This window comes from Panicum virgatum, chromosome 6K, assembly GCF_016808335.1.
Source record: "Panicum virgatum strain AP13 chromosome 6K, P.virgatum_v5, whole genome shotgun sequence".
In the NCBI taxonomy this organism is placed as follows: domain Eukaryota; kingdom Viridiplantae; phylum Streptophyta; class Magnoliopsida; order Poales; family Poaceae; genus Panicum; species Panicum virgatum.
Genome location: NC_053141.1, coordinates 11,460,871 through 11,484,845, shown reverse-complemented (window position 1 = coordinate 11,484,845; position 23,975 = coordinate 11,460,871). Strand labels below are relative to the sequence as shown.

The window sequence follows — 23,975 nt, the reverse complement described above, 5'->3', positions numbered from 1 at the left end:
GTTCAAAATTTGTAGGGGCGGGTGGGCCTGTCACCCGCCCCTACAAATGGGGCTCATTTGTAGGTGAGGTGACGGTGTCACCCGACCCTAAAAATACATTTTCAGGGGTAGGTCGGTTGCTACAATAACCCCGCTCTATTTGTATCAACGGGTTATTTACTGACCTGCATCTAGAAAAACGAAAGTGCTGCTATAAATCATTTTTTAGCAGTGAGAGGTACATGTGGATGTACTGATGTACACCCAATGATTTTGGCAAAGAAAAATTCAGTATTGATATGCATATACATATAGGCATACTAGTAATGGCAACGAATCCTGTGCAAACCATACCAATGGTGCAACCATGCAAACCTTGAATCTAGGCCCTCGATACCCAATCCAACGTCCCGGGGGGAAGCTGTGGTCGTTTTACAAAATACCGCCCGCTTCTACGTCCTACCCGCGGTAAGTTTTCGAAAACCCCAATGCCGCACGGACGCTCCTCCACCCCCATCTCGTTTCACGCAAGACGCCGCCGCCGCCGCTCCTTCGCCCGCCCGCGCCTCCGCCGCACGACGCCCACACTAGTAATTGGGATAGAGTGCATATATTTGAGCCCAAATAAGATGAATAGCTTCTTTGGACTTAACGAGGATCATGCTTGGCCAGCTATACTGGCCAAATTAGGGAGGAACGGCAGCACACCGAGTCTCTGAGGAAGCACTCGCGAAAATGCCCGGAAGATAGATAAGGCATCTATCTTTAAAGTCCACTCTGACCCAATTAGCTTACACCAATGTTCAACATTTTTCTTCTTAAACATGTTTAATATTTTTCTTAAACATGTTCAACATTTGATGTTCAAAATGTTGAAACTACATAGAAAAAATGTTGAAATTGTAAACATTAAATGTTGAAACGGTAAAGTCAAAATGTTGAACCATCTATGTGGGAACCTTCTTCTTCGCCTCTGGCAACATAGCGGCGTTGCAGCGGCGAGCGGCTAGCGGCAGCCCGGTGGCGATGGCGGCACATGTGGTGGGGATCAGTGTAGGGTTTGGCTGTAGATCTAACGGTTGCGGTGGTTTGCATGGATCTCAAACACCAGAAGATGTGGAAGCTAAAATCTACCAGAAGATTGATAGGAAATCCGATTTGATCGTCCGTCTTTCCTCCTCATTCTGCTTAGCGCCGCCGCTGCCTAGGGTCTGGTCATTCTGGTGCATGGAGGAGTGCACATGGAGAAGCCAAGAGGACTCCTGGTCGTGTTGGTTCTCGGCGATGGCGATGACCCCAGCGGGTGCGAAAAGTGTTGCAAGCGAACCTGGCCACACCAACACCAGCCATGACGGCCATAGATGCGTATAGCGGAGCCCGAGGAAACCAATTGCGTATTTGAGTGGTCTAATTCATGTTTGCTCAAAATCAACTATACCTGGTGCCTGCACACTCCTATTGTACCATATACGTGATGATTGTTCAATTCGCTAATATCTATGTGCACCTTGTCTTAAATTTCTGGGTCCGTGAAAGAACATCTAGGCCCCTAGAGGGTTTTGGTGTATTGATTGACAACACGATTAAAGAACTAACTTATTTGTGTGAGATTATGAGTAGGTATTTAATTTGTGAAATGATATAGCTCATGTATTGCAAGCAATTGTGTATGTTCCAATTGGTAATCATTGTATGTGACAAGCTAGAATGAGAAAGAAAAATGGAAGAGCAATGTATTCATGTATGATATGAAGGCTCTAACATTGTGTTGAAGCTTGTTAGTTTATGTGGGACTCAAAGTGGCAAGCAAAGTTGTAAAAGAAAATTGAGAGCAAGGTATTCATGGTTGACATGAGGGCTCCAATATCTATAAAAGGCTTGTTCAACTTGTGATGAGATTCATATGACAAGCAAAAGTTATATGAATGAGACATAATATCTTGTTGCATAGTCTCAAGTTGGGATGACTTGTCATATGAGATGAATATTGTTGTCAAGGGAAGCAAGCAAGAGAAAAGTGAATGAGACATGAGTTGATGTGCATATGTTGTCTCAAATTGGAAAGTTTGCATATGAAATTAAATGGTGAATTCATTTTGATAAAGAAAATTTCATGTATGACACAAATCAATGTGAAGTTCAAAATGGACGGCTAGGATGAAGGTAGAGAGGACCGAAAGGTGTGTTTCAAGAGGCTATGCAAGCGTTGGCTTGGGGGGAGCAAGGAAACCGATACGGGTCAAAATACCGGAGATCCTAGAGTCATGAAGAGCTTTACGTTGAAGCGTGTCATTATTTGCTAAATGGAGGTGACTTGTGAATCAAAGATGGATTTCATTCTTATATGAAGGAAGATTCAAAGTCACTAACTCAAGCAGGCATGCTCACTGAATTTAAGGATGTTGACAATCTCAAGATATTGATTGAAGAAGTTCGGCTTGATCTAGATATAACAACTCAAGTGTTGTGTATGTCATTTTATGTGAACTTGAGTATAGGATGCCGTACTATCAAGGGGGATGTAACATCAGTGGTTTGACATAACCAAAAGTGCTCATAGGTATCCCATGTGAGAAAAATCAGAAAGAAACACTTGGGAGAAAAATACCTAGCATGACCGGTCTGACCGGTCCAGCTGACTAGTCGGATCCAACGGCTAGTTTATTTGAACTGACCGGTCTGACAGGTTTGGGGGGCCGGTCTGACCGGTCTAACTCTGATAGAGCAACGGCTAGTTTTTGAGAGAGGGGTATTTATACCCCAAACCCTCACCCATTCTGGGGTGCTGATGCCATTACATTCCAGAGCCATCTCTGAGCCGTGAGAGCACTTGAGAAGTCCTCCCCAACCTCTCTTTGTGAGATTTGAGTGAATCAAGACTAGATCCTTGAGTTGGGTTGAGTGAAACCTTTGCTAAGAGAGCAATTTGAGCAGTGAGAGCATAAGCCCTAGCTTGAGCACTTGCGGTTGAGTCGCCAATTCGATTGAAGCATTTGTTACTCTTGGAGGTGAAGCCTCCTAGACGGCTAGGCGTCGCCGGCTAGCTCCCAAGCTTGTGGTGAGCAGCGGCAAGTTTGTTGCAGCAGCGATCGTGTGTCACGAGGGTACATGGTCATATAGTGAAAAGGGGGAGATAGCTTGACCTTGTGGTCACCATAAGCATCCTCAACGGAGAGTAGGATTCACACGTAGTGAACGTGGTGAATCCGAACTTCAGTGAAACAAATCTCTGTGTCTCATTGCATTATCTTCATTTAGTTTGCCTCACACTTTGTACTCTAGCTTTATTTGTGCTTCGCTTCGATCTACTTGGTTTTGTTTGTTCTGTGTGTGCAAGGTTAAGAAATATATTTGTAAGCACCTATAGAAGCACCACACCAAGTTGCATTTGTGTTAGAGCTCGAAATAGGGAGAATTAACTTTGCTTGTGTAGGTTCTGCGTGGGACCGGTCTACTCAACCGGTCTGAGTATTGGCTTTCTGTTTCCAAGTCTAGGACCGGTCTGACTGGTCTGTCTAACCAGTCTGACCGGTTGGTGGCTAACATTTGTTTTAAGTGTTTTAATCTGCAGGGTTAGTTTTAAACGCCTATTCACCCCTCCCCCTCTAGGCGACATTACGCGATTAAGGTCCTTTCAGTCCGCCACTACCTTCTTGCTAGCATTGAACCTTGAAGCCTTCCTCTTCTTTGGACGAGGATTGCTTATAGGTCCCCACACTTCCTAGCCCTCAAAGAGACAAAGACAGATATCCCAACCTCTTCATAGAGGAAAAGGGTTAGGTGAAGATCTTTCCCATTTCATACGTAGCAGAAAACATACTACTTTGGGCTGCACAAGCCACTATCACTGGCGCGAATTGGCTTGTAGTCCAATGGTAGGACGGTCTAGTGGGACGCTACCCACCAGGGTTCAAATCCTGGTGCTCGCATCTTTTCCTGGGATTTTCCTAAGATTTACCGGTGTTACACGTTAAGTGGTAAGCGATGTTCCCGTCGACGACGAGGCGCCAGTGGTGACTTCGGGAATCTTCAGATCTGCCGGTGCTCAGTCCTTCGGATGTGCTCATAGGGGTAGGGTTTGTGTACGTGTATTCATAGGGTGTGAGTGTGCGTGCGTGTTGTGGGCGTCTTCGTTGTACTGTGTGATTCTCAAAAAAAAAGAAAAACCACTATCACTGGGTTACATGGATTGGCTAGCTGATGCATCGGTCTGCTTCCAAAGTAAGGCTCAAGCATTTGACCCCAGGTTCAAACGTATCATTTAGGCACGCTAGTAAAATAAGAAAGCATTGAACATCTAGCTTTTTTTCCCTTTTCTTTCTTTTTTGGTTGCTCCATGTACATCCCCCTACTAGTTCATATTCCCAACATCCCACCAACATGAACTCTCCCCTTCCCCCTCTCGCAATCCTACCACAAGCCAAAATCCTAGCTGATATGGAGCCAAACACCTCCTCCAGCTCCACCGCCGAGCAAGGATGACTAACAAAACAATAAAGCATTTAGCAGCCAGCTCCATTTCTTTCCTCTTTTGTTGCTCCATGGCTCAATTTAGACCCCCTATTGGCCCCATTCCGGCCCTCCTCATGCAACATCCCTCCACCACAAATCCTCCCCTCCTTGCATTCACTCCACGAGCTGAAACCACAGCTGACATGGAGCCGAAGACCTCCTCCTTCCTCTCCAATCATCGAGCAAGGATGACTTATAAAACAAGAAAGCCTTGAATAGCCAGCTCCATTTCTTTCCTCTTTTGGTTGCTCATGGCTCGATTTAGACCCCTGGTTGGCTCTCATCCAGGCCCTCCTCACGCAGTATTCCTCTGCCGCAAACCCTCCCCTCCTTGCATTCGTACCACGAGTCGAAACCCTAGCTGACATGGAGCCGAACACCTCGTCATGCTCTACTGTCGTGACACCCTCTCTAGTCATCAAGAAAGAACGACTAACAAAACAAGAGAGCATTGAACGTCCAGCTCCATTTCCTTCCTTTTTTTTATTGCTCCATGGCTCAATTTAAACCTGCGGTTGGCTCCCATCCGGCCATCCTCATGCAGCATCCCTCCGCCGCAAATCCTCCCCTCCTTGCATTCACACCACGAGCCGAAACCCTAGCATACATGGAGCCGAACACCATCTCCTGCTCCGCCGCCTTGACCTCCTCTCAAATCATCAAGCAAGGACGACTAATAAAACAAGAGAGCATTGAACAGCCAGCTCGACCATTTCTTTCCTCTTTTGGTTGCTCCATGGCTCAATTTAGATCCCCAGTTGGCTCCCATCAGGGCCCTCACGCAGCATCCCTCCGCCGCAACCCCCCTCCTTGCATTCGAACCACGAGCCAAAACCGTAGCTGACATGGAGCCAAACACCTCCTCCTCCGACGCCGTGACCTCCTCTGCAATCATCAAGCAAGAACAATTAACCTCCAAGCATGCCAAGAGCCTTTTCTCGCCGTCCTCGTCCTTATGGCCGTTGTCTCATGGCCTCATCTCTTCGTCTGGATCCAAATCCGGATCGTCGGCGATGGGGGACGGCTCCTTCTCCATCCATGAGGTCGCGGCATCGCAATCCTTGCCCTCATCCTTCTTGCTCCCCACACGCGACATGGTCCACTTGACCGGTGAGGATGTATCCAACAGTCTAAGAGCACCGATGGCCACCCCTTCCATGGCACTGCTCGGTGGCCAGCCGTGGCATAGGTTGGTGCCGCCATCGTCGTGGGCAGCCTTGGGATCATCCACATGCCCCAGCCAGAGCTCCCCCTCGTGGTTTACTGGCCAGTCGGCGGCGGCATTGTTGGATCAGATCTCGGCGTACCCAAAGGAGATGTCCTTCTTGTTGCCGATATCTGGCTCTGGCCTGCCGCCGCGGAACAGCAACAACAACTACTTCGGGTTTCCACAGCAGGCATCGGGCAGTCAGCTGGCCCCGCTGCCGGCGAGCTTGCGCATACCTTCACTAGAGGAGGCAAGCACACACAACATGTTAAGCACCACCGGCAGAGCCATGCCCTGGCACCGTGGCGACTTGTCTGTGGACGTTGGCAGCTCCATTTCCTCCTTGCCGAATCTGACCACCGGAGGCATGAAGGCACCCATGCCACCACTGAAGCCAGCATCATCCCAGGGTGCAGGAGCCAGCAGCAACGTCATCAACTTTTCCCCGTGGCCATCCTCGAATTCTGAGCTCGCTGCACTTCCAGCAAGCCTACAAGCACCCTTGCTGCCAGAGAAGCAGGGTCCCATCGATGCCACAGCCGCACGCCGTGATCCTGATTTCATATCTCTCATCAACAGTGAAGAGTATGAGCTAGATCAGGACAACCCCAATGCCAAGGACGTGAGTTGGGAGACTGCATTGAAGCATCTGGAGGGTACCAAGATCACCGGGAGCACACCTTGTCACCATGGAAGCTTGTCCATGGGCATCAACAATTCCAGCTCCACGCCAAAGCTACTGCTACCACTTCCACCATCATCACTGACAGGAGCTAGTAGCAGCCGCAGCCCTGTCACAAGGGTCATTTTCACTGATGCTGAGAAGGAGATCATCAGGAAGGACAAGAACTTGCAGGAGCTTGTGAACAAAGAACCCAAGAAGGTGAAGAGGTAATTGGATTTTCAAACTTTTATACTATATATACTTATGTAGTCACCAGAGAGAAGGACATTAACCACATGGCTTGGCTGGGACTAATCGATCTGATTCCATGTAAACATTCTGCAGGTTGTTATCAAACCGGATATCTGCAGCAAAGAGAAAGGCGATCAAGGATATCCACACCCTTGAGCTCGAACTAAAGGTTGAGACACTACAAAGCAAGTACAACACTTTGTTTGCACAATTTCAGTTGCAACAGGTTTGTTCTCTACACAAACCCCAACTGCAGGGGTGCATAACGACCATTTTGTTCTCAATTTCACATGTCATTAACTGTTTTTGTGTATATACCTATGAGTGCAGGAGCAATGTGCTGAGATCGATAACCAGAACAGGGAGATGAGCATGGTGGTGCAGGAGCTGGAGCGCCAGGCGGTGCTCAAAGATGGTATGTTCAGTAACTTTATGCCAGCATTAGTTTGTGCTTGGTTCTTGAAGGTGGTTACAGAAATTTATGGTGATGCATGATGCAATGTTAGGAAACAATGTCAAACATATATGGTGTAATAATGTTTCATCGTAAGGTGCAACATGCAAACTAACTTTGCTTGATAACAATAATGATTAAAAAAAATCTGTGGACATTGAGTACACTTTAATTTTGTTAGAAAATATGTTTGGCATATACAGTGTAATAACGTCACATTGAATTCCTATATCAGGAGATCAGACATTTCAATTTATTTATCACATTACGTTATTTCAACTTCATTCTTAACAATTGACTTGATATGTATGTATACAGAAAATAAATGTTGACAATAGGGCCGCGTTAGGCTTTATCTCAAGGACTTACAGTCTCTAATAAGCTACTAACATCGCGAATATTCTTTTACGAAATTAGTACTAGAAATGTTGACTTGACGCCCTGTTTCATCCATTAGCGCAGTTGCAATTTCTCTCTCTTTTATCCTATCCATGACTACTTTAACTTGAGTGTAATTGTGTTACATGCAGCTCTAACTGAAGCACTGCAAGCCGAGATCCAGGCCCTGAAAGATATGAAGTTCAATGCAGTGCAAATGAGATCCAAAAAGAACAAATGCCCAGGGTGCTCATATTTTACACCAACAAAATAGGACACAAATAACTGACGGGAGTGGCTCACACATGCATGAATGCTCTACACCCAACAGATGAGCCCAGATATTGTTCAATTGCATCAGTTACAAATACAAGAGCAATTATCAACATCAGCAAGCTCCAATACAATAGTTATGCCAAAAAGACGATCAATTCGTGGGGTGAACAACCACACCCAGACTTCTAGATTTGTTTCTCAAACATCCTGATTGAATTTTGGATATTTACTTCCAATGTTAGCTTGTTAAACATCGCTACATTTACTTTCATAGAGTTTTGAATTACATTCTATGCTTGTTTCACTATAATGGCAATTATTATATATGGTACATCATTATTTGGTTTAAGTTGATATCCCTTATTTCATTTGATCATTTTGCAGCAGTTTTCTTGCAGTCATATGACTCTCCTAATTTTTCGTTTGATATGTCTAGATTTAAATATGTTATTTCATATACACATTTTTTTCCCAAAATTAAGAAGTACTTCTCTATTTTATTGCCCATTAAAATTTCCAACCACAACTAGCGAATACTTCCTCAGTAGACAAGGCCAACATGTATGGTTAAGTTCATCAACTTGTTCATCAAGCTTGTAAGAGAAAATAAATATTGGTAAATTTTCCAAATTAATTGATGTTGTTTGGTTTGTTTTGCATACATGCTGCAGTGCATTGTTTTATTGTTTGTTGTTCAATTTAAATTTGAATTTGTTTGAGTTTGAATTTAAATTGAATGTGTTTAAATCCTTTCAAAAATGGGGAAAAAAGCCTTTCCTTACCCCCTTCCTCTTTTCAGCCCTGCAGGCCCAACCCCTCTCCCTTTTCCTTTTCTTTTTCCCGGCCCAGAAAACCCCCTCCGCCGGCCCAGTCCCTTTTCCGGTCCAACCCAGCCCACTCTCTCTCTTTTTCTTTTTCACCCCGCGGGCCAAAATTCCCCCCGCCGGCTCGTTTTTCTCCTTTCCGGCCCAGCCCGCTCCGGACTCCCTCTCTTTGCCGTGCGGGCCCCGCCCGTCGGGCCTTCCTTCCACCTCTCGCCGAGCCGAACTCGGGCTCGGGAGAGTCCGGCCGCGCCCCGCCGCCTCGCGCCTTGGCGCGCACGCCAAGAACCCCCGGCCCCCCTATAAGTAGCGTCGCCCCCCCCCCCCGAACCCCTATACCTGTTCCACCGCCTCGACGCTGCAAACCCTAGCCGCCACCGCCATTGGAGCTCGCCGAGCTCGGGACGCCGCCGATTCGCAGCTCTGTCACTCCCTCGCCTCCACAAGTCGCATCCAGAGCTTCGCGTCGCGGTGAGAAGCTTCGTCGGCCACTTTCTCCTCCCCTCTCGCTCTTCTTCTCATGCGCAAGCTCGCTAGAGCTCTGGCTCCGCTGGTCGCCGTTGCACGCCTTGCCCCTCCGCCTAGACCTCGCGCGAATGCCCTAGATGGTTTCGCCGCCTCCCCCGCATGCTTCCCGACCCAACCCCGAGCAGAATCGAGCCCCTGAGTGCCCAAACGCCTTCTCCAGTGAAGCTCCGGCCGATTGCCGCCGTCTGCCGGCCGAGCGCCGCCGTCCGCCGCCCCCTTCCACCCAGGGCCGTCCGATTCTGATCCTAGGGTTAAGATTAGATCCAATCCAAATCAGATCAGAGCCTTTCAGATTAGATCCAATGGCTCGAAATAGATCTGACCTGAGTCAAACAGTCATATACCGGTCAACCCTAGGGCTTTTTGCAAAAGAACCCCTCAGTTTTCTAGAAATCAAGCCGCGGCCCATGCCATTTCAAAAGTATTTATAAACCGACCCTTTTCTTTTCTGTTTTAGCCCCTGTGCTTTTGTAATTTAGAACCCACCACCCCTGAGTCGTAGTTTAGCCTGCTAGCCCTTGCGGTTAAGGCTTAGTTATGTTTAGGTCCATGTTTTCTTCATATCTAGCCCCTGGAAGTTCAAAACCTTCGCATATAAGCCCCTAGAACCATGTTTTAGCCATAATTTCTTCGTTTTAGCTCCGTTTTCATCAATTCTTGCGCTCACGTGATCCTTGTGACATGTGAAATAGTTTAAACACCTTGGTATCCTTTGTGAGCACACTTTAATGTGCCTCGCAAATCCTTTTTGCTAGCCCTTCATGTCCATAGTTAATCGCGACTAGATTTCCTAACTCACTGTTTATCTCATAGTTTCCGAATCCTAGCTCTATTTTCCGTGTTTCTTGCGCTCACGTAACCGTAGCAGCGAGCTCTCTTCTTTAGTATGCTCTTTTAAAGCCTTTTTTGTTTTGGTGTATTGTTCTTAGATGTATCTTTTTATTTGCTTTGTATGTTTGCTCGTTGATTGTTTTGAGTAGAAGGATCGCTGTTCGAGGATTGAAGATCAAGAGTTCCAAGTGAGCAAAAGCTGAAGAGCAGTAAGAGTAGCCTTTCGTTGGAGAAAGATAAGTGACCCTAACCATCTTTCTATCAATGCTTATTCATGAGAATATTATGATTTAATTGGAACATGGAGAACCACCCAAGAAAACAGTGCAACCACAATACCATATGGCTCTGGTCTTGGCTAATTAATTAGAAACTCTAGCTTGTGACAATCTTACCGAAAGGGCAAGAGGGGATGTATCGTTGGATATAGCTCTGTCCTCTTAAGTAGTGTAGACCTGGCAAAGGCGTCACTCTTATTAGGAAGTGTTATGGCCACTTTGGCTTGAAACCTTAGTGGGTTGTCACATGCTAGGGAATCTTTGTAAAGGCCTCGTAGCGTCCCTATGCAATCACACCTCGGAAGTGTGATATTGTGCCTAGCTAGCACATGCGTGGTTGAGTTCAAAATTCTTTGGAACTTTTACGCGAATTGTGGAGAAAGTGTACAACCTCTGCAGAGTGTAAAACAGATATATCAGTCGTGCTCACGGTCATGAGCGGCTTGGACCCTCACATGATTAATAAACTTAAAGATGGATTTAAATCATATTCTGGTTATTTCTTGTGGCCTTGCTGAGTACCAACCATAAGTGTACTCACCTTTGCTTACTGCTGCTCAGAAGTAGAAAGTTGTGGTGAAGTCTATTGAAGATGTTGCTGAGTTGTAGGCGTATGCAGCCTCTAGTCGATTGCCTATGAAGTTTGAAGTTTTTGTTTCCAGGATAAGCTGTATAACTCTGATAGTTGTCTTTTAACTGTTTTAGTTCTCTTTTCATGATACTGTTACTGATTATTCACTTATAATGTCTCTATATGTATGAAACTTGATCCTGTCATACATATAGTTATGCATTCGGTTTTATCCTTAAAACCGGGTGTGACAAAGCTCTATGCCAATCCAATTCTCACTTTGCCCGAAACTCGCCTAACAAGTCTTCCTTGAACTTTAAATAGCATTGAATCTCCCTATGTGTCTCTGGCTCACCAGTACTTTCCAAAAGTACCTTATTGGATCGAAAGAGATGAAGACACAACTTGGGTTGACTTATACAGTGATATATATGTATTGAGAAGGATACTTTTTTAGATCAAGAGAGTAGTTGCCAGATCATAAATCATACTACAAGTGTGATGGTATATGTCACTAGAAGATGGAATTATTGATATTTTTTTCAGAGGAGAACCTCCTAACGTACAACTAGCGCTTATTGTCGGGCAAGGATACGAAAACTTCCACTCGAGGTTGAAGAGTCATAAAGCTCACTACAAAAATGATCATAAGAAGGGTTTATGCACAAGAACATATATACAAGACTTTTGGGGGGTTGTATCCGAAGACATGGAAAGAGATATTTTTATTAACAGATGATGAAGCCAAAGCTTATTATGTACTTGTCAATATTAGGGGATGGAATAATCAATTGACGAGTACTACAATATTTATTCGGTGTGGTTTCCAGAAATGTTGAAGGATTGATTGTAAATTTGTTTCAAACCTGAATCGGGTTTTATGTTATTCTATACAAAATACAATACTTCATGATGGTGAATGTTCAGGTCAGGATTGATCTAAACCAATCCATTTTCTATATTTGCATACGACATGCGGGGTAAATATTGCCCCAACTATAGCTAATTGATCATCTAGGAATCCCATGATGTGCAGACCCATCATATATACACTTCCAGCAGGATCCACCATCAGATTTTTTTGGAAGGAACAGCAAGAGATTTTCCGTAGAAATTTTATTACAAGAGAAAATAAATACAAATACAACAAAAAAGACTCAACAACTTGGCTCCACTTCAGCAGGCTCCACAGTTTGGATCCATCTAAGGTTAGTCAACCTATATATTTCTCAAGGCCACTGCTTAAACTACAATAAAGTATTCATTTTATAGCAGGCTCCCACTTCGAAAACATCATCCTTGACCCTTTATGTTTCCTTCATCTAGCCTACGACGTAAGAATTTGGTTATCTCAATGCACACATGTTCTTCAACTTCCCCTTTATGTTTCCTTCATCTGGTGAAGCTCGTTGAGCAGGTGGCATCCAACATTTAGTCCTTCATTATTCCACAAACATCATGTGGTGACATACTGAAGTACGTACGTACTTGGAGACACAAACACAAATCAGATCAGAGACTCAAACCAGGCAACAACAATGCAAGCTGCCTAGTAGACCGATATGATCGATCTAGCCGCACACATGGGGATCTGCGCAACGACGAGGCCGGTAGTGGCATCGATGAAGACGCGGACAGTTGCCATCAAATCATTTTATTCCATTATTATTCAAGCGACCTACAGTCAAGCGTCATGTATATGCTTGGCAATTTGCATTGGTTTCCCCGTCATCGCCGCCGGGGTCGCCGGGGCGCCCAGCAGCTCCGGCCACCACACCTTCTTGCGCCTCATCGATGATGATCTCCCGCCATGACGTCTGCCATTGGTACCATCGTTTGCTATGCTTAATATTGTGTAGAAATGTCTTGATCTACCTGTCGCAGCAGCAGGGTATATCTTGTCTGGAGCTTTGTTTTCTCCTTGAGGAATTTACTTGGCATATAACATACATTATCATTCTTGTTCTCCTATAGATCGAGCACTCGTGTGTATGCATGCTTGGGATGTATCCGCACACCTCAGGCCTTATTCGGTTGTAGAATTGAAAGGGGTTAGAGGGGGTTGGGAAGGATTAGATACTCAACATGTCAAAAATTGGGGACGTCTATTCATCGCACGTATGGCTAAGCTATACTATCGCACATGTCCATTAGAGATATAAAAATAAAAATTATTCTGGAACAAAATAAAATATTCCAAAAAAGATAAGTTCCGGAACAAATAAAAGTAATCTATGAAATATCTAGAGATATAAACTATTTTGGAACAAATAAAAATATTTTATAAAAAAATATTAGCTAAATATAATCAAGTGCGATAGTATGACTTCTAGTCACACGTACGATGAATAGACGCCACGCAAAAATCCCTTTCAATCCCTTGTAGAGCGGATTAACGGAACAAGACCTCAATTGGCTTCATCTGCATGCACCAGCTGAAGGCCCCTGCTGGGAACCAATCTGTAGTAAAAGGAACATTTTCAAGCCAACCAGGAAGGGGAAAAAAGGATGGTCGTGAAATACTTTGCCTCTAAAAATCCTGAACTACAGGACCATTGTACCCTCCTGTTTATATTTGGGAAACGAACTGGAGAAATATTCGAGGGCATTTTCTAAGAATATTCGAGGGCATTGTGATCTTCAAAGCGTACCGGAGAAAAACCCTCACAATTCATAGCTTAGCACCATACTTACTGGCACTCGAACTCCTCTTCCCAGAGGATACGTAGCAAAGCTATGTATAATTGAGCTGGCACTAGCCATTATCATGCGGTTTTTTTATTTTTATATTTTTCAATTTCATTTTTTACAAAAAAAATTTTTTGTTTTCGAAATTTACAGGAATATACCCCGGCCACCCCGCTGCCGGGCGGAAGGGGCTTTTCTGCAAAAACTTTTGCAGAAAATTTGCACCCAGGTCCCTGGAGGACCGGTCGTCCGGCAGCGGGACGGCCGGCCCCCCAGGCCGCCCGGCAGTGGGGCGGCGGGTCCTGCCCGCCCGCCAGCAGGGTGACCGGCTTCCCCACCCTTATATAAGGGTTGGCTGGTCCCCCCACACCTCATTTGCACCACTAAAATTCCAGAAACCAAGAAAAGAGAGGGAGAGCGGCGAAGCCCTGCCGGATTTTCGAGCCGCCGACTGCAGGTAACCAAAATTCTTCTACGCTTTACAAATAGATGATGTTGTAATTATTTTTGTTGACAATAGATTAGTAATCAGTTTGTGATACAGTACATTAGCAATCTGATTGCGCACTTGTGATTGCCAGAGCTCAACACTATGGCCTCCTCAGGATCCACCTACATTCCATGGAGTAAGGTGAGAGAAACAGTCCCACAAGAAGTCCAGGTGCCTATGTGCTTTTGCGGATCCTTGTGCAAGCTAATGAAAACCAGAGTTTTGGGGGACGACTTTGGCATGAGGTTCTTCATGTGCGAGAATTATGAGTATGATCCGCCCAAGCATTACGGCAAGGATCGAACAAAGGTACTACAAAACACTATCAGAGTTTGCCACTTTCGGATCTGGTAATGACTTCTAACATGATTTGGGGAAAGACTCCACTGGCTCTATGTGATTTCGTGAAGTGGTTAGACACCGAGCAATCTCAGTAGGATAAGGACCATGTTGAGCGTCAAGCAAAGTGGGCTGCAGAAAGGTGGCAACGAATGCTGCATGAAGAACAGATGGAGGAGAAGCGCAAGAAAGATCAAAAGAGATTCAGATTGCAGAAGTAGAACGTCAGAAGGCAGAGGAATGTGAAGCTGACAAGGAGAGGAAGCGAGAGAGGGCCCGCCGTGCTAAGAAAGCAGGCCCTGAAGCTATTAGGAAGGGAAAATATCCCTGGTGCACTCAGTAAAGCACCATCATGTAATCCCGGCATTTTATATTTCCTAAGGCATGTCAAATTTAGTCACAATAAAGTACCTAGTTTACAACAAAGGTCTCAGCGTTATTTACCGTAGTAGTACGAACGTCTTAGGCCTCTGCTTTGTAATCATAGCATTATTTACAAAATTGTATTGCAAGCCGGGAATTTATGGTTCGTAACCTACTTTACCCTTCTATTTTCAGTACACTACATTCAGTGAGCAATCTAATTCAAGCAACCTACACATGTAGAACTGCAACCAAGAAACCTTACTACACAAATACCTTCGTATTGTTACATGCTACGATCTGGTTCAAATACATATCCATATATCTGGTTCAAATACATATCCATACATAACGAAATCTAAACGCGGTGGACTCCAAAATTCGAAGGCAATCCATCGGTGGGATTCCCAGAAGGTCCAACCTCGGCACCAGCATTATCTTCATGCATTTTAGGGCACTTCTTGTAAGTGTGACCGTCTGCTCCACACAGGTTGCATCGTTTTTTCTTCTTTCCTGCATCAGATTCATCCATTCCGTTACGGATACGAAGTGTCTGCCGTCGACCTACCCCTCTCCTAGCATCTGGATTGGGAATGTACATTGGAGGGATATTTGGTGTAGTGAATGATCCCAGACTGCCTATGCCATATATCTCATGGCCCCAAGTGTGCACAGCGGTTTCTTTTCTGTAATATTTAGAAACAAAAACCCCAGGTTTCAACCCAGATTCCGAACATGCCGCAATGACATGGGAGCATGGTAAGTGAAGAAGTTGTGGTTTCTTGCATCTGCAAAACACCTTGCCTTTCGGCGTTATCAAGCAATCCTGAACCACCCTTTGTCTGCGGACACCCTGACATGTCCTGTCCTTGCATAAAACCTCAAACCTTTGATCCTTTGTGCCCATGGAGACCACTCTGTGATATTGAGCCTTTTCAATTTATTCTTTCATGTATTTAGTGACCATATTACAAAAAACTACTCGTGGATCATTAAGTAAGACAGCAGCTGCCTGTTACCGCTCTCTGAAGTACCTTGTGCATTCATACATGATGAACTCAACTATGCCAATAAGAGAAAATCTACTGTGTCAACAAAAATAATTACAACATAATCTATTTGTAAAGCGTAGAAGAATTTTGGTTACCTGCAGTCGCCGACTCGAAAATCCAGCAGGACTTCGCCTCTCTCCCTCTCTTTTCTTGGTTTCTGGAATTTTAGTGATGCAAATGAGGGGTGGGGGACCAGTCAACCCTTGTATAAGGGTGGGGGAGCCGGTCACCCTGCTGGCGGGCGGCCTGGGGGGCCAGCCGCCCCGCTGCAGGGCGACCGGTCCTCTAGGGACCCGGACGCAAATTTTCTGCGAAAGTTTTTGCAGAAAAGCCCCTGCCGCCCGGCAGCGGGGCGACCGGGGTATATTCCTGTAAATTTCGAAAACAAAAATATATTTTTGTAAAAAACGAAATTGAAAAATACAAAAATAAAAAACCCGCCCATTATCATTGGGTTATATGGGCCAGTGCATCGGCCTGCTGCTTAATTATAGGCCCATCCATTTCACACCACATTCAAACAACTTATCTAGGCGCGCTAATAAAACAAGAAAGTATTGAACAGCCAGCTCCATTTCTTTCCACCTTTAGTTGCTTCATGACTCCATTTAGATCCCCCGGCCGACTCCCATTACGGTGATCACCCTCACGCGGTATCCAGCTGCAGCAAAACCTCCCCTTCCACACCACGAGTCGAAACCCTAGCTGACATGAAGGCAAACACCTCCACCGGCGGGACCTCCTCTCCAATCATCGAGCAAGGACAACAGACCTCTTGTCTCCACCCACTACTACAAAAATCATTAACTGAGACGATCAAAAACATTTAACTAAGACATTTTTGGCAACCGCCTCAGACATAGGGTCACGGTAAATAACCCATTTTCTAAGGCGGTTGCGTGCCCTCCTCGAGTAATCAAATAGAAAAAACAAATAAAATAGAAAGCCCGTGGACAGATCTGTCGAGCCCATCCATGGGGTGGCTGCCGCCTCCGCCGGATCCGCCCTGCGCGCCGCTGGATCTGGCCCCCGCGCCACCAGATCCGTCCCGCTCGGCCGGCGGATCAGCCTCAGCCGCGCCCGCGCCCCGTGTTGGAGGTGGGCCGGCGTCGGCATGGCAGGCGGCCAGGGACGGTGGGACCGCGACGAGGCTCGCGGCCACATTGAGGAGGATGTGGACCCTGCGAACATGGAGGGGGAGCTGACAGAGCGGGATAGGAGGCGGTGGCCGCCGAGCAAGAATTGTGCGGAGCCCACGAGCACGTCCCCGCTGAGGTGCCAAGAGCCCGCGGCAGCCGCGTAGATCTCGACGAAGACAGTGGCGTGGAAGTCGTCGGCGAGCGAGGCCTCACGCATGCGAACGAGGACGAGGAGCTGCGCGTGCCATGCCAGGTCGAGCCCGCCCGCTTCGTCGGGCCAGGTATGGAGCTTGTGCCCAGCGTCCACCCAGGCCATGGTGTTCAGAGTAGCAGCCGCCGCCGCTTGGAGCGAAACGGAAGAGGTGGGAAGGGAGGAGAGAGAAATAGGAGTGGAGGGAGAGTGGGATGACAAGTCCCAAACCCTAATAGTTATAGATAAGGAACATGGTAATGGGCTCATATGGACTCTAATTGGGCTCAGCCTATTAACCGAGGCGGATCTTTATAACGTGTCCGCCTCGAAAAATAGGGGTATTAACCGAGGCAGTCATTTTTAAGGTGGTCATCTCGGTTAATGTATTTTTCGTGGCGGTTTCTCTAAACGCCTCTGTTAATAAGAAATGACTGTATCGAGCGGTTATTTTTTCTGTCCACCTTGGAGGTGCTAAAAAAAGATCACGATAAATTATTTTTTGTAGTAGCGACCCTCATTTCTCAAGCCACCTTCTCACATCTTCATTTCTGTGTCTGGCTCCAGATCCCACTTGTCGCCGCCCTCATTCCTCAAGCCACCTTCTCACATCCTCACCTCTGTGTCTAGCTCCGGATCTGGATCGCCGGCAGTGGGGGATGGCTCCCTCTTCGTCCACAGGCCCGCGACGTCGCAATCCCTGCCATCATCCTTCTTCCCCGCCACACACAACACGATGCACATGAATTTTCACCATGTATCCAACGGTCTAAGACCACCGGCAGCTACGTCCGAAGTTGGCCTTTATACGTGTATGACTGAATTTGGATCACAACTCAACAGTCAGGCCCTTAGGGGCTATTGAATAAGATGAGTTTCATCAGCAGGTTAGCGCCAATCGCTCTTTGGAATAATGATTTATGTCATATAGGGAAGAGATTAGGGTCTCAGGGGCTATTTCTTTCCATATATAGTAGATGAGTGGGAGGCGTGTAAGTGTGCAACACATCAGTATTCAGTAGCAAGCCACCAACAAGTTGTTCATGACCATAGTACATGTACAATTTATGGACACTAAGTGGAATTTGTTTCCAAGACACCTTAGACCTGGCTGCATAAGACTTTCACATCCGGCTTCCACCACTGTCAATAAAAACATGAAATGTAATGACACCAATAGTTGAGACCAAACAATAATATAATAGAGATAAAGACGCTCACCAGAATTCGATGCTTACTTCTATTTCTTGTTAATAAACGTGATCAGGGCGGTGATTAGAGTGCTCACTAGCAAGCAGATAAGCAGGACATCGAGGTACTTCGCATGGAGATTTAAAGCCGCAGTTCTCACTGTTGTGATCAACATCAGATAGAGCCCTAGAATGATAGTGAGGAAGAACAAGAGCCCTACAGCGCTGAATGATATGTATTGGTTTTGCCCAGCAGCAGGAATCAAGTCCCTGAATATGGCCATGATTGCGCTGATAAAAGTGCTCCAGTTGAGGACAAGAGCGGACAGGTCAAACATGTTGTCTAGGTCTTTACTAACTTTTTCATCGGTGCTTTGGCGATGCCCTTCAGGCCATATCTTTTGTTGAAGGAGGGAGGCACCAGCCACTAGAGGAAGGAAGATAATGGCGTAGGCGTAGTTCATGTTGAATGAGATGAATATGAAGTATGTCATCAGCATCAGATGGAATGCTGAGAGGTAGACCAAGACATTGCCCTGCTTTGCCTTCGTCTTCAACGAGAAGAGGTCAGTGCAGATGGCAACGAAGAAGGGTGCAATGGCGAGTTTGAAAGTTGTGTTGTCCTTCTTGCCATCGCTGCCATTGTCGCCGCCATTGCTGCTGGATGATAGTGATACAGCACTTGCATATCCAATGAGCGTGCAGATGGCAAACCCAAGGGCCTTCTGCGAGTATTTGAAGCAACGCCCCTGTTGCTCCTTTTTCATCTTGTCAACTGTGGAGACATGGACTGCAGCTACCTGCTTATTCCAGAGGATGATAAAGGTTAGCTGAGGAATGACGTTAAAAATTTGCAAATATAAAGCACATGGAGAACAAAGACCAGAGCTAGCCATGTGATCCATTTCCTATCCACTTGATAAGGAAGTAAGAACGTTGCAGGTTACGGCGAAACCAACCTGAGATGTTTCTGGAAGGTTTGATGTAACATCCATTACAACCTCAGGGACTGAATTATTGGGAGGTTTTGCAGCATGTCGCGGAGATAGAAAAGTCTGTACCTGCCGTGAAAAGGGCATCAAATGTCTAGTTAAACTTGTGATGATGTCCATTAAGTCGTTCCATGCAAGAAAAGTGTTGCAATAATCATAATTGTGCCGGCAATACCTCTCCAAGCATGAATTCCAACACAGTAATAACTATCATCAATTAGATGCTAACTAAACATTGGATTTTCCATCTCTTTATATATACTTTAGAGAATTTTTACAATGATTGAAAAAATGAGAGCCGTCCATCTGATAGAATCAGAATTACCTATAAAGTACCTGGTGTACAAAAACATGGGACCAAATACCAAAAGGTGTGGGACCGAATACTAACTTAATTTAATTTTTCATAGATCAATGGTCAGAAAAAAAATTCAAGGGGAAAGTACCTGAAAGTACCCTCTACTAGTTACAATCATTGTAATAGAGCTCATAACTTTATTTAATTTGCAATTTTTAGGTTCATAGATGTTTAGGCCTAACTGCGTTGCTGCAGTTGTACAACATTGGTGAACAAAGTTTTTATGGTGCACTAAGCGCAGCGCAAAAATAGCGATTAGCCAACTACCGTACCTAACCCAAATATTTGCGAATAAAGCACATGGAAAACAAGAGTAGAGCTAGCTGTGATGCATTTCATCCACTGGATAAGGAAGTTTAGAATGTCGCCGGTTAGGAAACCAACCTGAGTTGTTTCTGTTGATCGTGGAAGGTTTGATTCAACATCCATTATTACAACCTCCGGGACTGGATTATTGCTTCTTAACTTAGCCTTGTGTCGTGGAGATTGCAAAGCTTGTACCTGCAACGCAAAGGCACATCAAATGTTTAGTTAAATGTACATTTCTTGCGATAATGTCCATTAAGTTGTTCCATGGATGAAAAGTGTCAATGTAACCAAAGTGTATTCGACAAGTCCCTCTCCAGTCATGAAGTTCCCGCATATCAGCAACTATAGTCAACTAGTTGTTAAACTTTGGACTTGCGGTGTATGTTCTTTCTATAAAGCTTTATTTAATTTGCACTATGAATTAGGTCATAAATTTTTAGGCCTAACTATATTGTTACAATTGTACAACGTTGGTGAACAAACTTGTAAACATATTTTTAGGCAAACCAGTGTATTAATTACTTTCAATTTAACATGAAGTTCTAAACCAAAGCCATTCGAATAATTCAACTAACACATTCATTTCGATATAAAATGTTATAGTCGGGTTCCGTGTTGGATTATTCATGCCTATAGATACCCTAACATCTAAAAATATTTTAATTTGATATAACGTGCTAGATGGATAAATATTCTCTTTTTCTCTGATTAATGGTGATTAGAGGCAATATTAAAAAAACTACCTCTCGCGCCCATCACCCCCCCCCCCCCCCCCACCGCCACCATCTTTCACGGGTGCCGGCATGGCCCTCCCTCCACCACCCCTTCGGCCCTCCCTACTCCGTTCAATAAAAAATTCTGGTCTAGGAGGAAATTTAGACATAGATGTGGTATATAAATTCCTGTTCTAATACCTATAATTTATAAAGCTTTCATGGGTTTTATTTATAGCTGTTTAATGTAAGATGTAGTAGTTGCTGATGATATTTGAGTGTGGCATGCTTGTGAGATGGTATGTCTAAGTGGGGTTTCCCTATTGAAAAATATAATGGCTTAATGTTTGCAAGAAAAACACAGGCAGAAAAAAACAAACTATACAGGCTATGCTTGATCAAGAAGGGACTGGACATGAAACTAACCTGAGAGGTGGTCGTTGGTTGTGGTTGTGGACGGTTCACCCCAAGATCTGTCTTAGCTGCCGCTATTAAATGATCAGTTTGAGACTCCACGGACTGATCTGAAGGCTCTATTTGCTGCGACCGAAACACAGATGTAGACGCTTACATACATACATACATACATACATACATACATACATACATACATACATACATACATACATACATACATACATACATACATACATACATACACACACACACTTACACATGCATATATCCTATACTCTTATTAAATGCCAAAAATGTGTAGTTAAACATCGCGAATGCTCCAAGTACAAATACAGAAACCATTGAAGCATGACATGTTGTAGTATTTAAATGCATGTTTTCCTTAGCTTTCTTATATGTAAGCTTTTCTGCAAATTCAGGTGGCATATATATAGAGCAAGGCATTCAACAACTGTTAAAATTTGCGCAAGTGACTTGATGAAATAGTTTTGACAACTAAATCACTCAAAAGGTTTGATGATCAGTATCTCAAAGATGTTACTACCAAGTTTCCAAAAAATGATTTAGATAAATTATTATCAACAAAATTTGTTGTATATTAGATATATTGGTATATGGGAGAAATACAGTTATTGGATTTTCCTACTTATTAGATTGGCCACCCTTCCAACCATAATACAAAAATGGACTCATTCAACTCCCTGGGCCTATTCCACTGTAATGGGGGACCGATTTTGTCCAATTAGTAGGTGGGAATTTCCTGCCGACCATTCTGTCCCTTTACACTAATTGGTAAATTCAAAATGATGACTTCTATTCCACTGTAATAAATTTATTAATACTTCATATTATTGACACGAAATTCATATTTGAAAAATTATTGCTCATGTGGAATAGAAGTTAACAAAACTAATAATATGAAAGCACTCATGATAAGCATTGAAATATTTTTCTAACGTAGTTTTGAAGTTATGTTTAATCCCACAAAATTGAGCTTAAAACCCAACTAATATGTAGAAAACATATAAAATTTAAATTCTATTATGGGCCGGGATTAGAATAGTTTGGAAGAAACAAGCCAGAAAGGTTGTAGATTAAGGAAGAACTCAGTGAACAGATACTCACATATATATGGAGGAAACCAATATATATACAAAGTAAAAGATGTGCAAAGGTTAATGGACGTATCTTACCATCTTGTTGTACGCCGGCCGGCTACTGAACACCACCATGGACACGGCCTTCAGCCGTCGCCACCGCCTCACCAGAGGCTCCCTTCTTTCCATAAGCAGGTCGTCACCTGCATCATGCTCCACCGGATCCCATGAATCAGTTTTCTCTATCAACAACTCCTTGCCCTCCGCCGCTCGCCGGAGTCGCTCCCAGCGCTGCGTCGAGCGTTGCTGATCCGTTTCCATAGTCCTTGAAGCTCAACCAATGCAATGATCTCTCTTCTCTATCTAGATCGGACGAGGACGACGAAGATGGATGAGAAAGAGATCAACTCGTTGTACGGAGGTGTTTCCTATCAAATGGGGGGATCCGGTTGTTATATTTGAGCCTGACGCGGCCGGGTCGATCACCTACCTCTTTTATTTCTGAGCGAGGTTGGCCCGTAGCTAGCTAGCATTACTTGGTCGTCTTAGCCATACTACCGAGCACAGAAGTTGTTGGAGAACCACGCCATGGCTGCTGTCACTGATGACTTAGTCCGCCTGGACTTACTATACGTCTCTCGAGTCCAACTCGAGAACTCACAATGCCGACATGTTGTTAATTTGGAGTACGGTCACAACAAGCAAATAATATCTGGCCAGTGTACTGATGTCGCAGCGCCATTGCTCCATCTGCTAGTATAAGCATGAAGCAATAAGGGCCTCTCTTTCTTGTAATGAAATATATGCTCACGCACGTTTAAAGAAATGTAAGGAATGTATCAGTCGATGCCGACTCATGCCGCAACTGCAGGGAGAAAATGAAAAATAGTGGGCAAAGAGGACATGGGTGATATATATAGTTCGTGCTATGAGTCGGATGAACGTGACGTTGTTCCTGCCATCCGTCAGACCAAACGCTGGGCTGATGGGGCTAGGTATAACTACTGCGATAGTACGTGTAGATTAGAAAACCATAGATTTAGGTGTCAGGGAAAGGACTCTTCCCAAAGCCAGTATGTGAAGGTAGACACGAAAAAGACTCTTTGTGAAGACAATGCGGACCCTCGTCCTTTGGGGAAGAAGGGAGTCACCACATATTATAAGAATGAATTAATGTAGTAGCTACTATAGCGCTTCAAAACCACAAAGTCTGTGTTTAGTTCCCGCAACTTCCTCCAAAATTTCCAAAATTCCCATCACATCGAATCATTAAATGTATCAAAAGACGCATGCATGAAGTATGAAATGTAGGTAAACAAAATAACTAATTTCACAGTTTAGATGTACATTTCGAGACGAATTTTTTGAGCCTAGTTACCTCATGGTAGGATAATATTTACCACAAACAAACAAAAAATGCTACAGTTCGCTACAGTGCCAATTTTGCAGAATTTCGCATGATCTAAACACAGCCAAGGGGTAAATTGCATGGAGTTTACATTGGAATGGGCTTTTCCTAGCTTTTTGTCCCATCATTGTACTTCTCAATGATGGTATCATTAAACCCAAATTCCAGTGAGGGTTAAGAATAATATATGTGGTCGGCATGACAGGGACATGCAAAATCGTTATAGAGTCGGATCGCCCTCGGTGTTTGTGTCCAAACTAAATGCTCGCACAGAGGACACGATCCGGTCGGCATGGAGTTCATAAAAGATCGGAAGGGATAGGAACAAGGTTGCTAATGATTTACTTCGGAGAGGCCTACTCCGATCCATCTGGCCGAAAATACTTCGTTTAAGTTGTAGATCGTTTTTGGCAAATCTAGATACTTAAATTTATTATGCATCTGGATATATACTATGTCTAGATACATACACTATCGGA

At 44.6% G+C, this 23,975-nt stretch overlaps 2 protein-coding genes across 3 annotated transcripts; one reads left to right on the top strand and one right to left on the bottom strand.

Annotated features, from left to right (window-relative positions):
• Positions 1–5,336: 5,336 nt before the first annotated feature.
• Positions 5,337–7,720, top strand: LOC120713231. The gene is made up of 4 exons (XM_039999227.1): positions 5,337–6,589; positions 6,708–6,840; positions 6,945–7,029; positions 7,599–7,720. Exons 1-4 carry the CDS (start codon positions 5,337–5,339, stop codon positions 7,718–7,720), a joined length of 1,593 nt encoding a protein of 530 aa, XP_039855161.1.
• Positions 7,721–17,928: 10,208 nt separating this feature from the next.
• On the bottom strand, positions 17,929–22,581 carry LOC120711740. Of its 2 annotated transcripts, none has more exons than XM_039997365.1 (6): positions 22,185–22,579; positions 21,001–21,114; positions 19,937–20,053; positions 19,162–19,263; positions 18,234–19,002; positions 17,929–18,155 (listed from the first exon to the last, which is right to left on the bottom strand). In XM_039997365.1, exons 1-5 carry the CDS (start codon positions 22,407–22,409, stop codon positions 18,253–18,255), a joined length of 1,308 nt encoding a protein of 435 aa, XP_039853299.1. In that variant the 5' UTR covers positions 22,410–22,579; the 3' UTR covers positions 17,929–18,155; positions 18,234–18,252. The 2 variants fall into 2 exon arrangements, with proteins under 2 accessions (XP_039853299.1, XP_039853301.1); XM_039997367.1 differs by having other exon boundaries at positions 18,006–18,155; positions 18,251–19,002; positions 22,185–22,581.
• Positions 22,582–23,975: the final 1,394 nt, after the last annotated feature.